Source organism: Dendrobates tinctorius, unplaced genomic scaffold (genome assembly GCF_039654945.1).
Source record: "Dendrobates tinctorius isolate UK_male_01 unplaced genomic scaffold, ASM3965494v1 ptg000181l, whole genome shotgun sequence".
Taxonomy (NCBI): Eukaryota; Metazoa; Chordata; class Amphibia; order Anura; family Dendrobatidae; genus Dendrobates; species Dendrobates tinctorius.
Genome location: NW_027361848.1, coordinates 3,112,650 through 3,132,923, shown reverse-complemented (window position 1 = coordinate 3,132,923; position 20,274 = coordinate 3,112,650). Strand labels below are relative to the sequence as shown.

General features: G+C 42.5%; 1 protein-coding gene across 21 annotated transcripts in view; it reads left to right on the top strand.

Annotated features, from left to right (window-relative positions):
* The window catches only part of AFDN (afadin, adherens junction formation factor), a 647,761-nt gene that overhangs the window by 232,187 nt on the left and 395,300 nt on the right, over positions 1 to 20,274 (top strand). For all 21 annotated transcript variants that reach the window (XM_073551829.1, XM_073551831.1, XM_073551836.1 and 18 more), the window contains one exon: positions 1,651 to 1,745. In XM_073551829.1, coding sequence (XP_073407930.1) covers positions 1,651 to 1,745 — 95 coding nt within the window. The remainder of the gene's footprint in view (positions 1 to 1,650; positions 1,746 to 20,274) is intronic.

Here is a 20,274-nt window from a genome sequence, read left to right as displayed (position 1 = left end):
CCGTGGTGTTCAACTGGCTGTGCCAACGCTGGAAAAAAGCTGACGTGATTTTCTTCACCAGAGGAAATGCAAAAGTCAGCACGTTTTTCTCTCTAGATCGCCTGGACAGGTCAGCAGGGCACGATGCTCTATCCCAATCATGGGAAGAGGGCCTCCTATATGCATTCTCACCTCTTCCCCTGATCCCGAGAATCCTAAGGAAGATACGCGACGAAGGGGCGATGGTTATCTTAGTAGTACCCTTCTGGCCAAAGAGGGCCTTGTTTCCTCTGCTGAGGAAAATGTCGAGAAAAGGCCCCATCCTACTAACAGAGAGGGAATATCTCCTCCACCAGGGCCCATTCCTCCATCACAACCAGGGCGCTCTTCAGCTAGCAGCCTGGATCCTGAACGGGAGGTCCTGAGATCCTGAGGTCTATCCGACGAGGTGATCTCCAAGCAAGTAGGAAACCAGTGACCTCCACCATCTATAACAAAATCTGGAAATGATTCTGCAGTTATTGTGGAGAAACATCAATAGTTACTGCCCATCCAAACATCACTAAAATTCTCGACTATATAAAATGTGTTAGGGCTGGCGGAATGCACCAAATAATAGTAAGGTGCGTTTGCAGCCCGGGGTCCACCGTGCAGAGGTGGTAAACTGCTGCTTAGTAATGGCGGATGTATATAGCGGTATACAAAAGGTCACACGTGGGTTAACGTCACCCGGTGTGAACAGGAGCGGACTCTGTTAGGTCAGAGAGCCGTAGTACCGCGGAACTTAAATGCCGGAGCCTGTTAAAACACACAGCACTCGGCAAGAGAGCGCTCAGTATATGGTCACAGAACTCAGTCCCAAGGACACGAGGTCTGAGTCCCTCAAGACCTACTGAGCGTGTGGCGTCGCACCTGCGGACGCCTCTGATGAGCGCTGACCACAGAGGAGTGCAGACTATGTGCACTGTTGCGTACAGACAAAGCCACCTGTGGATGCTGATGCCAGTCTCCAACTCAGCCTCTACCTGGACTTCAGCCTGGGCGCTAGCAGGCTAGGCTAAACAACATATGCGTACCAAGGGTAGGGGTTTCATAATGAGTCATTCACCAGAGACATTCATACATGCATACAACACTGACTCCACATGGTCTAATCTTTTTCTATATTAGCGCGCGGCCGTGCAATCCTTTTATAGACGCAGCCTTTCAGGGCCTTCCAGATGGTCCAATCCGAGCTGCAATAGGATCTGAGCATGTGACCTCCGACCTCCAATGAGAGTTCGTCCCACGGGCATGCTCAGTAGGAGAAAAGCAGGATTTAGTCTCAGGAGCGTCTGCTCGCCGCTGACTCATGCATGGTACAAAAGCAGAGCCTGGAGCAGCAACCAGACGCCTAACATTAGCCTGGGCAAGACGCTGGGACCAATGTCTCTGCTGAGCAGGAACCTCTGCGGCCGTAGAGGAATGGGAGACTGCAGAGGACATGGCTTGAGATTCCCCCTGTGCAGTGGGAGAACCTCAGCGCCTAACATTGTGTGTGTGTGTGTGTGTGTGTATATATATATATATATATATATATTTGTGTGATATATTTATTGATTTGCAATATACTAATTATTTAGTGATTAACTGCTTTGCTTTTAACCCTTTTTGTCATGTTTGAAAATTTAGATGGATCAGACTCTAGAGATAAGCCAAAACTTTACCGACTCAAGTTGAGCGTCACAGAGGTCGGAACTGAAAAACTGGATGAGAATTCAATACAGGTATTTATTTAATTTCATATAATAAATAGCTTGTACATACATATGCATACACACACACACATGCATCATGCATTTTTCATGTGAATTTGAGCTTTAACTGGTTTTCTGGAGAACTTCTCTACAAAACAGTAGAGTACTGGGCAATACTAATAATATAAATAATAATTTTATTTCTATAGTGCCAACATATTCCCCAACACTTTACAATTTAACAGGAACATGTACAGGCAATAAAAACAATATAAAGTAACACACATTTCAACAGTTTCAGGAGGCTTGAGGGCCCTGTTTGCAAGCTCACAATCTATAAGGAAATAGGGGTTTACAAATTAGGTAGAACATGCTTGTTATGTCCATTCCAGCTATCATTATAATAAATAAGGGTTTTCATATAAAGCTGCATTATCCGGTCATTGCCCAGTATCCAATTGCAGTTACTGTGTGCTTTGGGTGCATGGAGGATGTGGAGGCAAATGAATAGGAGGGAGCAGATTATGATTAACATTTAGAAGAAGGGAACAAGAGAGACTAGAGGTGAGATGATGGGCCTATCTAAAGAGGTGTTTTTAAAGCACGCTTAAAATCATGAGGTCTAGATATTAGTTGGATTGTTTGGGATAGTGCACTTCAGAAAACTGGTGCAGCACAAGCGAAGTTTTGGAGACTGAGGTACAAGGTTTTAGTTATGGAGGATGTTAGCCTTAGATCAGTTGCATAACGAAGGGCATAGGTAGAATGATAGACAGAAACTAGGGATGAGATATAAGGCAGTGCAGAACTGTGGAGCTTTGTGGATGAAAGAGATGAGTTCTATTGTATTCTGTAGTGAATGGGTAACTAGCACAGTGACTGGCACATGGTGTAGGCATTGGTGAAGCAGCTGGACAAAAATATGACCATGGCTGCTGCATTCAGTATGGATTGGAAAAGAGCTTGGTTAAAGGGAGAACGATCAGTAAAGAGTTGCAGTAGTGCAGACGAAAATGAAACTGCAAAAACTCTTAGAGAACCTGTCACCACTTTTCTGTTCTGCCAGCTAAAAATATCATTTTATTCAGTGTCAGCTATGCATTCCCTAACTACTTAAGTAACCCCGACTCCATGTATCACCCATAAAAACATTTAATATTTCTCACGCGATGTATGCTAATAGGGTCCATCCGGTCCTATGGGCGTGTCTTCGGTTCACTCTCTCCACCCCTCTCCTCGGCTGCTGCACGCAGTTCTTGACGTGGATGACGCAGTTTTCTGTGAGGTATCGCGCCCGTGAAGTCAAATGGCTTCTCGCAATCTGCGTCATCCATGTCAAGATTGCATGCCCATCGGACAGGACGGACCCTATTAGCATACATCGTGGGAGAAATATAAAAGGTTTTTATGGGTGATACATGGGGAGTCAGGGTTACATAAGTAGTTATGGAATGCATAAAATGATATTTTTAGCTGGTAGAACAGAAAAGTGGTGACAGATTCCCTTTAAGTTCTCTCTTTTTCAAAGTTTAGGAAAGGTTGGGTTCTAGAGATGTTTTTAAGCTGCAGATAACATGAGCGAGCCATTGGCTATAGGGAATAAAATGAAAGTTCTGTGTTTAAATATGACCCCAAGACAGCAAACGTGCTGCTTGGGAGAGATGGTTGAACCGCCCCAGGTAATTGCAATATGGGGTATAGGCAGCATCAGACTGGAGTAGTTTGGACCCACTAGAGAAAATGATTCTTGGGGTCCATCATGCCTAAGGGGTACACTAGCTGCAAAACCTTCCCTTAGCTTCCATCTTGTCAAGCTGATAATCAGGGAATTGTTTCCAACTCTATACCTGTCCAGAAAATCACCTGACAAACCAGCAACATGCTCATTTGTTAGGTGCAATAATTTTTATGCTTGATTTAACCCCTTTCCTACATTAGACGTACTATTCTGTCCATGTGACCTGGGACCTAAGTCCCAAGGACGGAAGAGTACGTCTAGCGCGATTAGCTGCGCTCACGGTTTATCACAGCTGACACACGGCACTATGTGTCAGGGGCGGTCACGGACCGCCCCCAACACGTTAACCCCTGGCACACTGCGATCAAACACGATCGCAGTGTACCGGGGGTTTAGGGAAGCATCGGCAGGGAGGGGTCTCCCTCCGTGCTTCCCTGAGACCCCCGCATCAGCGCAAAAAAAGTGTAAAAATAATTTATAAAAAATCGCTAAATAAATTTAAAAAAAAATAAAAAAAAAAATATATATATATATATATATATATATATATATATATATATATATATATTCCCTAATAAATTCATTTTTTGAAAATAAAAAAAATAGTAAAAGTACACATATTTGGTATCGCCGTGTCCGTAACGACCCGCCCTATAAAACTGTCCCACTAGTTAACCCCTTTATTGAACCCCTTAAAAAATAAAAAAATAAGCAAAAAATAAAGCTTTATCATACCGCCGAACAAAAAGTGCAATAACGCGCGTTCAAAAAGACAGCTATAAATAACCATGGTACCGCTGAAAACGTCATCTTGTCCCGCAAAACACGAGCTGCCATACAGCGTCATCAGCAAAAAAATAAAAAAGTTATAGCTCGCAGAATAAAGCGATGCAAAAATAATTTTTTCATATAAAATGGTTTTCATTGCATAAAAGCGCCAAAACATAAAAAAAGACATAAATGAGGTATCGCTGTAACTGTACTGACCCGAAGAATAAAACCGCTTTATCAATTTTACCGCACGCGGAACGGTGTTAACGCACCCCCCAAAAGAAATTCATGAAACGCTGGTTTTTGTTCATTTTGCGTCCCAAAAATCGGAATAAAAAGCGATCAAAAACTGTCATGTGCCCGAAAATGGTACCAATAAAAACGTCAACCTCGTCCCGCAAAAAATAAGACCTCACATGACTCAGTGGGTCAAAATATGGAAAAATTATAGCTCTTAAAATGTGGTGATGCATAAACTATTTTTACAATAAAAATGTGTCTTTTAGCGTGCGACAGCTGCCAAAAATAAAAACCCGCCATAAATAGTAAATCAAACCCCCCGTTATCACCCCCTTAGTTAGGGAAAAATAATAAAATAAAATAAAAATGTATTTATTTCCATTTTCCTGCTAGGGTTAGGGCTAGGGGTGTGTTCGCGTTAGGGTTGGAGTTAGAATTGGGGGGTTTCCACTTTTGGCACATCAAGGGTATCCAAACGCGACATGGCTTCCGATCTCAATTCCAGCCAAAAAAGTCAAATGGCGCTGCTTCCCTTCTGAGCTCTGCCAGGCGCCCAAATAGTGGTTTACCCCGACTTATGCAGTATCAGCGTACTCAGGACAAATTGCACAATAACTTTTGGGGTCCTGTTACTCTTGGGAAAATAACATTTGGGGATGAAAAGATAATTTTTGTGGAAAAAATATGATTTTTTTAATTGTACGGTTGTACGTTATAAACTTCTGTGAAGCCCTTTGGGGTTCAAAGTTCTCACCACATATCTAGATAAGTTCCATGAGGGGTCTAGTTTCCAAAATGGGGTCACTTGTGGGGGGTTTCCACTGTTTGGGCACATCAGGAGCTCTCCAAACTTGACATGGCATCCTATCTGAATTCTAGCCAATTTTACAGTGAAAAAGTCAAACGGCGCTCCTTCCTTCCGAATTCTGCCATGCGCCCAAACAGTGGTTCCCCCCCACATATCAGGTATCGGCGTACTCAGGACAAATTGCACAATAACTTTTGCAGTCCAATTTCTCCTGTTACCCTTGGTAAAATAAAAAATTGAACCTCAAGTAATTTTTTTTGTGAAAAAAAGTTAAATGTTCATTTTTTTTAAACATTCAGAAAATTCCTGTGAAGTCCCTGAAGGGTTAATAAACTTCTTGAATGTGGTTTTGAGCACCTTGTGGGGTGCAGTTTTTAGAATGGTGTCACGTTTGGGTATTTTCTGTCATATAGATCCCTCAAAGTGACTTCAAATGTGATGTGGTCCGTAAAAATAAAATGGTGTTGTAAAAATGAGAAATCGCTGGTCAACTTTTAACCCTTATAACTTCCTAACAAAAAAAAAATGTTGGTTCCCAAATTGTGCTGGTGTAAAGTAAACATGTGGGAAATGAACTTTTTTGTGTGCCATATCTCTGTGATTTAAGAGCATAAAAATTCAAAGTTGGAAAATTGCGAAATTTTCAAAATTTTTGCCAAATTTCCGTTTTTTTCACGAATAAACGCTAGTTACAGTATATGAATGAAATTTTACCACTAACATGAAGTACAATATGTCACGAGAAAACAGTGTCAGAATCACCGGGATCCATGGAAGTGTTCCAGAGTTATTACTTCATAAAGGGACAGTGGTCAGAATTGCAAAAATTGGCCCGGGCATTAACATGCAAACCACCCTTGGGAGTAAAGGGGTTAAAAACATCCTTATTGGCAGCAGATACTTTTTTTGCGCATATTCATTACTTTGAGCGGTACCACGTGACCGCTGAAACCTGGAAGAGCTGCTGCGCCGAGACCATGGAAGAAGCAGGGGCTGCAGAGACCGTGCGCCAGGAGGGGGGGGTGTATGACCGGGGGGAGGACGGGGAGCAGTGCAATATTCACCTGTCCCTGTTCCACCACCACGCGCCGCTCTGTCTTCTGCGTCCTCTGTGACGTTCAGGTGAGAAGGCGCGATGACGTCAGTGCGCGCGCGCCCTCTGCTGAATATCACTATAGAGACTCGGGAGACAGTGGCGTGCGGCGATGGAACAGGGACAGGTGAATATAGCCAGTGTCGGGGGCCTGACCCAGCGGCGACACTGGCACCTGGCCCCCCATAGCGCGCCGGTGTAGCCGCCTGCTCAGGTCGCCGGCATCTGGCCCCCATCGACGAGAGGTAAGTATGTAATTTTTTATTTAATTTTTTTTTAATAGCAGCAGCAACATATGGGGAGTATTTATCTATGGAGCATCTTCTTGGGCCACCATTAACCCTTGTGCAGCATTTTATGGGGGGTATGTATCTAAGGAGCATCTTCTTGTGCCACCATTAACCCTTTTGCAGCATTTTATGGAGGGTATTTATCTGTAGAGCATCTTCTTGGGCCACCATTAACCCTTATGAAGCATTTTATGGGGGGTATTTATCTATGGAGCATCTTTTTGGACCACCATTAACCCTTGTGCAGTACCACCCTCGGCTTATACTCGAGTCAATAAGTTTTCCCAGATTTTTCTGGCAAAATTAGGGGTCTCGGCTTATACTCAGGTTGGCTTATACTTGATTATATATGGTAAATCAACCTCCCCTTTATCACCCCCTTAGGGAAAAATAATAAATTAAAAAAAAAAGTATTTCCATTTTCCCATTTAGGGTTAGGGCTAGGGTTGGGGCTAAAGTTAGGTTTACGGTTGGGGTTAGGGGTGTGTTAGGGTTATAGTTAGGGTTGTGATTAGGGGTGTGTTGGGGTAAGGGTTGGAGTTAGAATTGGGGGAGTTTCCACTGTTTAGGCACATCAGGGTCTCTCCAAACACGACATGGCATCTAATCTCATTTCCAGCCAATTTTGCATTGAAACGTCAAACAGCGCTCCTTTCCTTCCGAGCTCTGCCATGTGTCCAAACATTGGTTTACCCCCACATATAGGGTATCAGCCTACTCAGGAAAAATTGCAAAACAACTTTTGGGCTCCAAAGTTTATCCTTTTGAATCCATTCTCTGTCTTGTCTAGTGTTTGCTAGTGAAAACACAAATTTTCAAATAAGCCTAATGTGTGTGGGGGGAGGTGAGAAATATAGATGTGGACTTTTTTGACTTACAGGATTGTATTGTATTTGGGCACATTATGGGCTCATACGGGCAAGCATATAAATCGTACGTGTGCTATCAGCTTTTTAATTGAATAGCACACTCACCCATCCTATTCAATAGGGCTGTTCCGATGAGCGATTGTTTTCTCGGTCCGACTGTGACAAAAAAAAATCACAGTATACACTACTTTTATGCAAGTGTCAGATGAGAATGCAACATTCAAGTCTATAGATGTGAGAGAGAAAAATTAGATAACCGATTTTTATGGAAAGATTATTTTAAACCTAGGAAACTTTGTGATCATGTACATGTGTTAATGTAGTTGTATGAAAACTTATTGTACTCAGATTGTACCACACCACATGGGTTATGGTGTTTTAAATCAGGTTTATTAAAGTATATTGATTTTAGGGGGTATATGTGGTCGCACACAACCACTTTTCTCACCAGTTTTACAAACTGATGTGCTTTGGTGCAATTGGAATTTGTGATACTGTTGGTGAACCACTTTACGACCTTGGACATATCCATATAGTTTTGTGTGCTCTGAAAAGGACAATGCTGCACAGAGGCCAAATGTAGTCAAGACTAAATCTGCTGCCTCATTATAGAGAATAGATTCTTCAGAGGTTTCATCTGAATCATGTCACTTGGAGTTTTAGATAGAAACCCCGATGTAACTGCTCAGGACAAATGAGATCCCAAGCATTATGTCAAATCTTCCTAACAAAAGCTTCAAATCAATTCATTTAAAAAAAACCCAATCAGGTGCGTCATCTGTCAGTGGAAATATAGAGGCTTCCACATTGTTGGTAGCTTAAAGGCTCTGGAAAAGCGAAATGACCCTTGCTCACCAAAAGAAATTCAGCAAACTCTGCACTCCCAAATCCAAATGCCCCCCCCCCCTCTGAGCCCCAGTGTGCCTAAACCATATTTAGTGCCCACATGTTTGGCATTTCTGTAGTGATTGAGAGCCCGCCTAATTTCCAGGTGCGTGTCTCCAGAAGCATGAGTTGGGCATAATGTACTGGGCACTACAATTGCAGTTTGCAATTTGCACTCAGCAACATCCACTGCTGCTTGTTTCTGGAAAATACCCATGGAGTCAAAATCGTCACTACACCTATAGATAAATTCCCAAAAGGGTATAGCTTCCAAAATTGGGTCACTTGAGGGGGCATTCTGCTGTTCTAGCACTTACGGGCTCTTCATATGGAGTCTGCAAACTACAGTCATATGTTAAAGTTTGGGCACCCCTATTAATGTTAACCTTGTTTCTTGATAACAATTTTGGTTTTTGCAACAGCTATTTCAGTTTCATATATCTAATAACTGATGGACTCAGTTATATTTCTGGATTCAAATGAGGTTTATTGTACTAACAGAAAATGTGCAATCTGCATTTAAACAAAATTTGACCGGTGCAAAAGTATGGGCACCCTTATCATTTTCTTGATTTGAACACTCCTAACTACTTTTTACTGACTTCCTGAAGCACTAAATTGGTTTTGTAACCTCATTGAGCTTTGAACTTCATAGCCAGGTGTATCAAATCATGAGAGAAGGTATTTAAGGTGGCCACTTGCAAGTAATTCTCGTATTTGATTCTGATATGAAGAGTGGCACCATGGGCTCCTCAAAACAACTCTCAAATGATCTGAAAACAAAGATTATTCAACATAGCTTTTCAGGGGAAGGATACAAAAAGTTGTCTCAGAGATTTAACCTGTCAGTTTCCACTGTGAGGAACATAGTAAGGAAATGGAAGAACACAGGTACAGTTCTTGTTAAGCCCAGAAGTGGCAGGCCAAGATAAATATCAGAAAGGCAGAGAAGAAGAATGGTGAGAACAGTCAAGGACAATCCACAGACCACCTCCAAAGACCTGCAGCATCATCTTGCTGCAGATGGTGTCACTGTGCATCAGTCAACAATACAGCGCACTTTGCACAAGGAGAAGCTGTATGGGAGAGTGATGCGAAAGAAGCAGTTTCTGCAAGCATGCCACAAACAGAGTCGCCTGAGGTATGCAAAAGCACATTTGGACAAGCCAGTTACATTTTGGAAGAAGGTCCTGTGGACTGATAAAACAAAGATTGAATTGTTTGGTCATACAAAAAGGCGTTATGCATGGAGGCTAAAAAACACAGCATTCCAAGAAAAACACTTGCTACCCACAGTAAAATTTGGTAGAGGTTCCATCATGCTTTGGGGCTGTGTGGCCAATGCCGGCACCGGGAATCTTGTTAAAGTTGAGGGTCGCATGGATTCAACTCAGTATCAGCAGATTCTTGACAATAATGTGCAAGAATCAGTGACGAAGTAGAAGTTACACAGGGGATGGATATTTCAGCAAGACAATGATCCAAAACACTGCTCCAAATCTACTCAGGCATTCATGCAGAGGAACAATTACAATGCTCTGGAATGGCCATCCCAGTCCCCAGACCTGAATATCATTGAACATCTGTGGGATGATTTGAAGCGGGCTGTCCATGCTCGGCGACCATCAAACTTAACTGAACTGGAATTGTTTTGTAAACAGGAATGGTCACAAATACCTTCATCCAGGATCCAGGAACTCATTAATAGCTACAGGAAGCGACTAGAGGCTGTTATTTTTGCAAAAGGACGATCTACGAAATATTAATGTCACTTTTATGTTGAGGTGCCCATACTTTTGCACCGGTCAAATTTTGTTTAAATGCAGATTGCACATTTTCTGTTAGTACAATAAACCTCATTTGAATCCAGAAATATAACTGAGTCCATCAGTTATTAGATATATGAAACTGAAATAGCTGTTGCAAAAACCAAAATTGTTATAAAGAAAAAAGGTTAACATTAATAGGGGTGCCCAAACTTTAACATATGACTGTATTCTTTGAAAATCTGCACTCTAGAAGGCAAATAGCCCTCCATTCCTCCCAAGTCTCGCCGTATGGCTAAGCTGTACTGTACATCCACACATGGGGTGTTTCTGCTTTCAGCAAAAATTGTGGGACACGTTTTGGTGCTGTTTTTTTTTTTTTTGAACAATAAATTTTTGTTGAAAGTTTACATTTTACAAATAAGGTGATAGCAAATCTCAATACAGAGCTGTATTTGCAATATGCATAAGAGAGCATGTAAACGGTTGACAAACAAACAGACAAACTAACAACAGGGTAGGAGGCAAGGGAGGGGAGGGGGGAAGCCCGAGGAGGGGGGTATGTTGTGTCCAATTATCGTTAATGATTCTATCAGAATCGGGGATCTGGGTTGGTTAGATGAAATACAGGTGTGGCAAAAGGGGGGGTGTGGTTGGCGTACTCCACCCAGGGAAGCCATATTTTCTCAAACTTACTGACTTTATCTGTAAGTATGGCAGATAATTTTTCGTTGCTCATATACCAAGAAAGGCGTGTTTTAACCGCAGATAAATCTAAATTTGTTTTTTTCCATGCCAAAGCTATGGTTTGTTTGGCTGCCAGGAATATGAATGCAATGAAGGTTTGAGTGTGTTTAGGGATGTTGGGGATGCGTTTGTTGAGTAAGGCCTCCCAAGGTTTTTTTTTTTAAGGTTTATATTTGTTATAGAGGAAACCAAAAAATCTACGTATGACGGGCATAGCCACCATGTATGGAACATATCTCCTGTGGAGTTGCACCCACTAAAGCAATTTGGAGAGTAGTTGGCGACTGCCTTAGCCACTCTGGCTGTGGTCAGGTACCATCGGGTTAACACCTTATAGTTAGTTTCCAGCATAAGGGTATTTAACCCCTTCACCCCCAAGGGTGGTTTGCAGGTTCATGACCGGGCCAATTTTTACAATTCTGACCACTGTACCTTTATGAGGTCATAACTCTGGAACGCTTCCATGGATCCTGGTGATTCTGACATTGTTTTCTCGTGACATATTGTACTTCATGTTAGTGGTAAAATTTCATTCAAATAACTTGCGTTTATTTGTGAGAAAAACGGAAATTTGGCGAAAATTTTGAAAATTTTGCAATTTTCCAACTTTGAATTTTTATGCCCTTAAATCAGAGATACAGCACACAAAAAACTTGATAACTAACATTTCCCACATGTTTACTTTACATCAGTACAATTTTGGAACCAAAATTTTTTTTTGTTAGGAAGTTATAAGGGTTAAAAGATGACCAGCGATTTCTCATTTTTACAACACCATTTTATTTTTAGGACCACATCACATTTGAGGTCACTTTGAGGGGTCTATATGATAGAAAATACCCAAAAGTGAGACCATTCTAAAAACTGCACCCCTTAAGGTGCTCAAAACCACATTCAAGAAGTTTATTAACCCTTTAGGTGCTCACAGGAATTTTTTTGAATATTTAAAAAAAAAATGAACATCTAACTTTTTTTCACAAAAAAAATACTTCAGGTTCAATTTTTTTTATTTTACCAAGGGTAACAGGAGATATTGGACTGCAAAAGTTATTGTGCAATTTGTCCTGAGTACGCTGATACCTGATATGTGGGGGGGAACGACGCATGGCAGAACTCAGAATGGAAGGCGCGCCGTTTGACTTTTTCAATGCAAAATTGTCTGGAATTCAGATCGGACGCCATGTCACGTTTGGAGAGTCCCTGATGTACCTAAACAGTGGAAACCCCCTACAAATGACCCCATTTTGGAAACTAGACCCCCCAAGGAACTTATCTAGATATGTGGTGAGAACTTTGAACCCACAAGGGCTTCACAGAAGTTTATAACGTACAGCGGTACAATTAAAAAATCATATTTTTTCCACAAAAATGATCTTTTCACCCCAATTTTTATTTTCCCAAGGGTAACAGGACCCTAAAAGTTATTGTGCAATTTGTCCTGAGTACGCTGATACCCCACATGTGGGGGTAAACCAATATTTGGGCGCATGGCAGAGCTCGGAAGGGAAGCAGCGCCATTTGACGTTTTTGGCTGGAATTGAGATCGGACATCATGTCGCGATTGGAAAACCCCTGATGTACCAAAACAGTGGAAACCCCCCACAAATGACACCATTTTGGAAACTAGACCCCCTAAGGAACTTATCTAGATGTGTGGTGAGAACTTTGAACCCCCCAGTGCTTCACAGAAGTTTATAACGCCCGGGCGTGAAAATAAAAAATTCGTATTTTTTCCACAAACATGATCTTTTAGTCACTATTTTTTTATTTTCCCTAGGGTACCAGGAGAAATTGGACCCCAAAAGTTGTTGTCCAATTTGTCATGAGTACGCTGACACCCCATATGTGGGAGAAAACTACTGTATGGACACACGTCGGGGCTCGGAAGGGAAGCAGTGAAATTTTGGAATGCAGACTTTGATGGAATGGTCTGCGGGTGTCATGTGCGTTTGGAGAGCCCCTGATGTACCTAAACTATTGAAACTCCCCACAAGTCACCCCGTTTTCGACACTAGGCCCCCCACGGAACTTATCTAGATGTGTGGTGAGCACTTTGAACCCCCAAGTGCTTCACAGAAGTTTATAACGCTCGGGCGTGAAAATAAAAAAAATCATTTTTTTCCACAAAAATGATATTTTTGCCCCCAATTTTTTATTTTCCTAAGGGTAACAGGAGAAATTGGACCCCAAAAATTGTTTTGCAATTTGTCCTGAGTAGGCTGATACCCTACATGTGGGGGTAAAACACTGTTTGGGCGCATGGCAGAGCTTGGAAGGGAAGGAGCACCATTTGACTTTTTCAACTCAGAATTGGCTGGAATTGAGATCAGACGCCATGTTGCATTTGGAGAGCCCCTGATGTGCCCAAACAGTGGAAACCCCCAATTCTAACTCCAACCCGAACCCCAACACACCCCTAACCCTAATCTCAGCCCTAACCCTAGCCCTAACCCTAGCCCTAACCCTAGCCCTAACCCTAATGGAAAAATGGAAATAAATACTTTTTTTATTTTATTATTTTTCCCTAACTAAGGGGGTGATAACGGGGGTTTGATTTACTATTTATGGCGGTTTTTATGTTTGGCGGCTGTCACACGCTAAAAGACGCTTTTTATTGTAAAAATAGTTTTTGCATCACCACATATTGAGAGCTCTAATTTTTTCGTATTTTGACCCACCGAGTCATGTGAGGTCTTATTTTTTGCGAGACGAGTTGACGTTTTTATTGGTATCATTTTCGGGCACGTGACATTTTTTGATCGCTTTTTATTCCGATTTTTGGGACGCAGAATGAACAAAAACCCTAGCGTTTCATGAATTTCTTTTGGGGGGTGCGTTTACACCGTACCGCGTGCGATAAAATTGATAAAGCGGTTTTATTCTTCGGGTCAGTACGGTTACAGCGATACCTCATTTAGGTCTTTTTTTATGTTTTGGCGCTTTTATGCAATGAAAAGTATTTTATTTAAAAAATAATTATTTTTGCATCGCTTTATTCTGCGAGCTATAACTTTTTTATTTTTTTGCGGATGATGCTGTGTGGTGGCTCATTTTTTGCGGGACAAGATGACATTTTCAGCGGTACCATGGATATTTATATGCGTCGTTTTGATCGCGCGTTATTACACTTTTTGTTTGGCGGTATGATAATAAATCATTATTTTTTGCTTCGTTTTTTATTTTTATTTTTTAACGGGTTCGCTAAAGGGTTTAACTAATGGGACAGTTTTATAGGGCGGGTTGTTACGGACGCGGCGATACCTAATATGTGTACTTTTATTGTTTTTATTTTTTTTTTTATTTCTAAAAAATGGATTTATTTGGGGGAATATTTTTTTTTTTTCTAATTTATTTGGCGATTTTTTTTTTTAAATTTATTTTAACACTTTTTTTTGTTTTTTTTTTAATTTATTAAATAGTCCCAGGTGGGACATCACTGTCCTGTGACAGATTGCTGATCTGTCACATCACAGATCACTGTGACAGATCAGCGATCTGTCACAGGCAGTGCACAAGGCTTCCTCATGCCTGCGCTTTGCAGGCACTGAGGAAGCCAGCTTCCTGCAGGCCCCCGAAGGCCCCCGTCGCCATCTTGAATTCGGGGGCCTGCAGGAAAGGAGCCCCGGCAGCAGCGCTGCACATTGCGCTGCCGTGGGGGGCTCAGGGAAGCACGGAGGGAGCCCCCTCCCTGCCGATGCTTCCCTATAACCCCCGGTACACCGCGATCATGTTTGATCGCGGTGTGCAAGGGGTTAACGTGTCGGGGGCGGTCCGTGACCGCCCCTGACACATTGTGCCTGGTTTCAGCTGTGATAACCACGTGGACGCCGCTTTTCGCGGTAGACGTACTATCCCGTCCATGGGCATAGGGGCTCGGGTCCCATGGACGGGATAGTACATCTCATGTCAGGAAGGGGTTAATATTCCTCCAGTAGAGGAGGACCAAATTTGGGACCACTCCGAATCTGTCAAGGTGGAACCAATGTCGGACTCCCAGCGAGAAGTGTATTTTAAGCAGCGTCTATGAGAGGAGGAGTTGATATGTGAGTAGAGGAGAGATATAGTACCTGGAGCATGTGGATTTTGACGGCATTTTTGTTCGAAGGGAGTAAAGGAGTAGGGAGGAGTAGAATTTTTTAGTAATGAGTTGACAAAGTTTTTAATTTGTAGATAGCGAAATACCTCTCCAGGGGGGAAATTATATTTTTCACTTAGGACCGAGAATGGAATAATCCAGTCAACGTTAAAAAGATGGTTGACTCTGGTTATCCCTGCAGCGACCCATAAACGAAAGTTCCTAAGGGATTCCATGCCTGGGGGAAACTGGAGATTGCCCCAAAGGGGGGTGAGGGGTAAAAATGGTGAGATTAGCTGCAAGGAATATTTCAACGAGTCCCAAATCCTAAGAGACTGCGTTATAATAGGATTAGAGATGTGTTTTCGCTGGGCTGGGAGAATCCATAGTAGTGTGTCGAGGGTGCCTGAGTGAAATTCAGGGGCCTCTAGAGATAGCCACAGTGGGGGTTCGGAGTAGGCATGATATAGGGTCAGTTGACCCAATTGGGCTGCATGGTAATATTTAGAAAGATTGGGAACTCCCAAGCCTCCTTTCAAACGGTGACGGTAGAGGGTAGCTCTATTAACCCTGGGGAGGCCACCTCTCCAAACAAAAGCATCCACTAATCGTTGGGCTATTTTGAGGTAGTGTGAAGGGACAGGGACTGGCAAGACACGAAATAAGTAAAGTAATTTGGGGAGAATGGTCATCTTTAGTGCTCGTACCCAGCCGAGCCAGGAGAGATGTAGGTTCTCCCATGACTGAAGTAGTAGACGGAGTTTGCGGAGCATGTGAGGATAATTGGCTGCATAAAGGGAGTCTAAACTGGCAGTCAGTTTCACCCCTAGGTGTTTTGGTGCTGTTTTTACCCATTACCCAGTGTGAAAAAGTAAAATCTGGGGCTAAAACAAAATTATGGTGGTAAACATGTAATTATTTTTTTCTTCTTCACTGCCCAATGGTATATAATTCTGTGACCCACCTGTGATGTAAATATGATCACTGTATGATCACTGTACCCCTAGATGAATTCATTGAGATGTGCAGTTTGTATAATAGGGTTTCTTTTTGGGGGGAGGGGGAGTTCTGCTGTTCTGGCACCTCATTGGCACTGCCAATATGACATGGCACCCTCAAACCAATCCAGCAAAATCTGAACTGCAATATGGCGGATCTTCCCTTTTGAATTTTACATTGTGCCTCAAAATTAGTTTTTGATCACATATGAGGTGCTTGAGTACTCGGCAGAAATTGCACAACAAATTTTGGGTTCCATTATCTCCTGCTATCCTTGTGAAAATGAAGAAAAATTGCGGCTAAACCCTTTTTTTGGGAAAAAATATATTTTTCATTTTCACAGACCATCATTTTAAATTCTGTGAAGCAACTGTGGGTTCAAGGTGCTTAATTCACACCTAGCTAAATTCCTTGAGGGGGTCTAGATTCCAAAATGCTACTACTTGTGGGGTGTTTCCATTGTTTAGGCACATCAGGGGCTCTCCAAAAGCGACCTTGCTTCCGCTAATTATTCCAGTAATTGTTACGTTTAAAAAGTCAAATGGCGCTCCTTTCCTTCCGAGCCCTATCGTGCACCTAAACAGTGGTTTTCCCCCAGATATGGGGTGTCTGCATGCTCAGGAAAAATTGCACAACAAATAAGGATATGTGCACACGTTGCGGATTCGTCTGAGGATTTTTCCGCGCAGAATCCACAGATCAAGATGCTTGCGTTTTACATGCGGATTTACTACGGATTTCCTGTCCTGCGGATTTAGTGCGGATTTCGCCTGCGTTTTTACACCTGCGGATTCCCATAATGGAATAGGTGTAAAAACACTATGGAATACACATAAAGAATTGACATGCTGCGGAAAATAAACCGCTACGTTTCTGCGCGGATTTTTCCACAGTATGTGCACAGCGGTTTTTGTTTTCCATAAGATAACATGGAACTGTGCATCCCATGGAAAACTGCTGCGGATCCGCAGGGCCAAATCTGCTGTGGATCCGCTGACGAATCCGCAACGTGTGCACATACCCTTAGGGAGTGCATTTTTTCATATTACCTTTGTGAAAATTAAAAAAATATATGTGGGTCTAAAGTAAAATTTTGTGACAAAAAGTTAAGGCTGTGTGCCCACGATGCGATTTTTAAGCATTTTTGCCACGATTTTCGGCGCAAAAACGTTTAAAAATCTTGTACATGACGCACCCCATGCATTCCTATGGCATTCCGCACATGCTGTGCTAATGCTGCGCTTTTTTCCGCGGCGGAATCGCATCGCGGAAAAAATCGCAGCATGATCATTCTTTTGTGCGGAATCGCAAAGAATTGCCGCGATTCCGCACCCATAGGAATGCATGAGAATCGCTTACTTCCCGCATGTGGCTATGCCCACCATGCGGGAAGTTAAGCGTCTCATGTGCGGTTGGTACCCACGGTGTGGAGAAGACGAGACTGTCCTCCAGGCCCTGGGTACCATACCCCTGTAAAAAAAAGAATAAAAAATAAAAAATCGGGCTATATTTACCTTCCGACGTCCCGCGCTGCATTCCTGGGTCGCAGCGTTCCCAGTAATGCCTTGCGGCAAGGTCCTGTGATGATGTAGTCTCGCGTGACTCTAGCGGTCTCGCGAGATCGCTATAGTAACGCGAGACCAACGTCATCACAGGTCTCGCAAGGCATTACTGGGAACGCTGTGGCCCGGGAATGCAGCGCGGGACGTCGGAAGGTAAATATAGCCCGATTTTTTTTTTTATTTTTTTTTTTATCATTTTTAACATTTTATCCTTTACTATTGAGGCCGCATAGGCGGCCTCAATAGTAAAAAGCTGCTCACACTTGTCAAACACTATGTTTGACGAGTGTGACCAACCTGTCAATCACTTTCCAAGCGATGCTTCAAATCGCTTGGAAAGTGCTTGAGAAAATCGCTGCAAAATCGCGAACAGAATCGCGCGGGAAAAAAACGCGCGATTTCTGGGAAGGAGTCCGGTTTTCGTTGTGCCTTTTAAAACGCTACGTGGGCCCATAGCCTAAATGTTCATTTTTTTCCTTACATATTCCATTAATTCCTGTGAAGCACCTGAATGGTTAATACACTTCTTGAATCTGGTTTTGAGCACCTTGAGGAGTGCAGTTTATAGAATGGTGTCACAGTTGGGTATTTTCTTGATATAGACCCCTCAAAGTCACTTCAATTGTGAGGTGGTCCCTAAAAAAAAAAAAAAAAAATGGTTTTGTAAATTTAGTTAGAAGAATGAGAAATTGCTGATCAATTTTTAATCTTTATAACTTCATATAAGAAAATTGTTTAAAAAATTGTGCTGATATAAAGTTAACCCCTTGCACACCGCGTTCAAACATGATCGCGGTGTACCGGGGGTTAATGGGAAGCATCGGCAGGGAGGGGGCTCCCTCCGTGCTTCCCTGAGCCCCCACGGCAGCGCAATGTGCAGCGCTGCTGCGGGGGGCTCCTTTCCTGCAGGCCCCCGAATCCAAGAGGGCGACGGGGGCCTTCGGGGGTCTGCAGGAAGCTGGCTTCCTCAGTGCCTGCAAAGCGCAGGCATGAGGAAGCCTTCTGCACTGCCTGTGACAGATCGCTGATCTGTCACAGTGATCTGTGATGTGACAGATCAGCGATCTGTCACAGGACAGTGATGTCCCACCTGGGACTATTTAGTAAAGTTTAAAAAAAATAAAAAAAGTGTTAAAATAAATTTACAAAAATCGCCAAATAAATTAGAAAAAAAAAAAATATTCCCCCAAATAAATCCATTTTTTGGAAATAAAAAAAAACAAACAATAAAAGTACACATATTAGGTATCGCCGCGTCCGTAACGACCCGCCCTATAAAACTTTCCCATTAGTTAACCCCTTTAGCGAACCCCTTAAAAAATAAAAAACAAAGCAAAAAATAATGATTTATCATACCGCCAAACAAAAAGTGTAATAACGCGAGATCAAAAAGACGCATATAAATATCCGTGGTACTGCTGAAAACGTCATCTTGTCCCGCAAAAAACGAGCCGCCATACAGCATCATCAGCGAAAAAATAAAGTTATAGCTCGCAGAATAAAGCGATGCAAAAATAATTATTTTTTATATAAAATAGTTTTCATTGCATAAAACCGACAAAACATAAATAAACGACCTAAATGAGGTATCGCTGTAACCGTACTGACCCGAAGAATAAAGCCACTTTTATCAATTTTACCGCACGCGGAACGGTGTAAACGCACCCCCCGCAAAAGAAATTCATGAAACGCTGGTTTTTGTTCATTCTGCGTCCCAAAAATCGGAATGAAAAGCGATCAAAAAATGTCACGTGCCCGAAAATGGTACCAATAAAAACGTCAACTCGTCCCGCAAAAAATAAGACCTCACATGACTCGGTGGGTCAAAATACGGAAAAATTATAGCTCTCAATATGTGGTGATGCAAAAACTAATTTTACAATAAAAAGCGTCTTTTAGCGTGCGACAGCTGCCAAATATAAAAACCGCCATAAATAGTAAATCAAACCCCCCGTTATCACCCCCTTAGTTAGGGAAAAATAATAAAATTAGAAAAATGTATTTATTTCCATTTTTCCATTAGGGTTAGTGCTAGGGTTAGGGTAGGGTTAGGTTAGGGTTAGGGTTGGGTTAGGGTTAGGGCTAGGGTTAGGGCTAGGGTTAGGGCTGAGATTAGGGTTAGGGGTGTGTTGGGGTTCGGGCTGGAGTTAGAATTGGGGGTTTCCACTGTTTAGGCACATCAGGGGCTCTCCAAATGCAACATGGCGTCTGATCTCAATTCCAGCCAATTCTGAGTTGAAAAAGTCAAATGGTGCTCCTTCCCTTCCAAGCTCTGCCATGCGCCCAAACAGTGTTTTACCCCCACATGTAGGGTATCAGCCTACTCAGGTCAAATTGCAAAACAATTTTTGGGGTCCAATTTCTCCTGTTACCCTTAGGAAAATAAAAAATTGGGGGCAAAAATATCATTTTTGTGGAAAAAAATGATTTTGTTATTTTCACGTCCGAGCGTTATAAACTTCTGTGAAGCACTTGGGGGTTCAAAGTGCTCACCACACATCTAGATAAGTTCCGTGGGTGGTCTAGTGTCCAAAATGGGGTCACTTGTGGGGAGTTTCAATAGTTTAGGTACATCAGGGGCTCTCCAAAGGCAACATGACACCCGCAGACCATTCCATCAAAGTCTGCATTCCAAAACGTCACTACTTCCCTTCCGAGCCCTGACGTGAGTCCATACAGTAGTTTTCTCCCACATATGGGGTGTCAGCGTACTCAG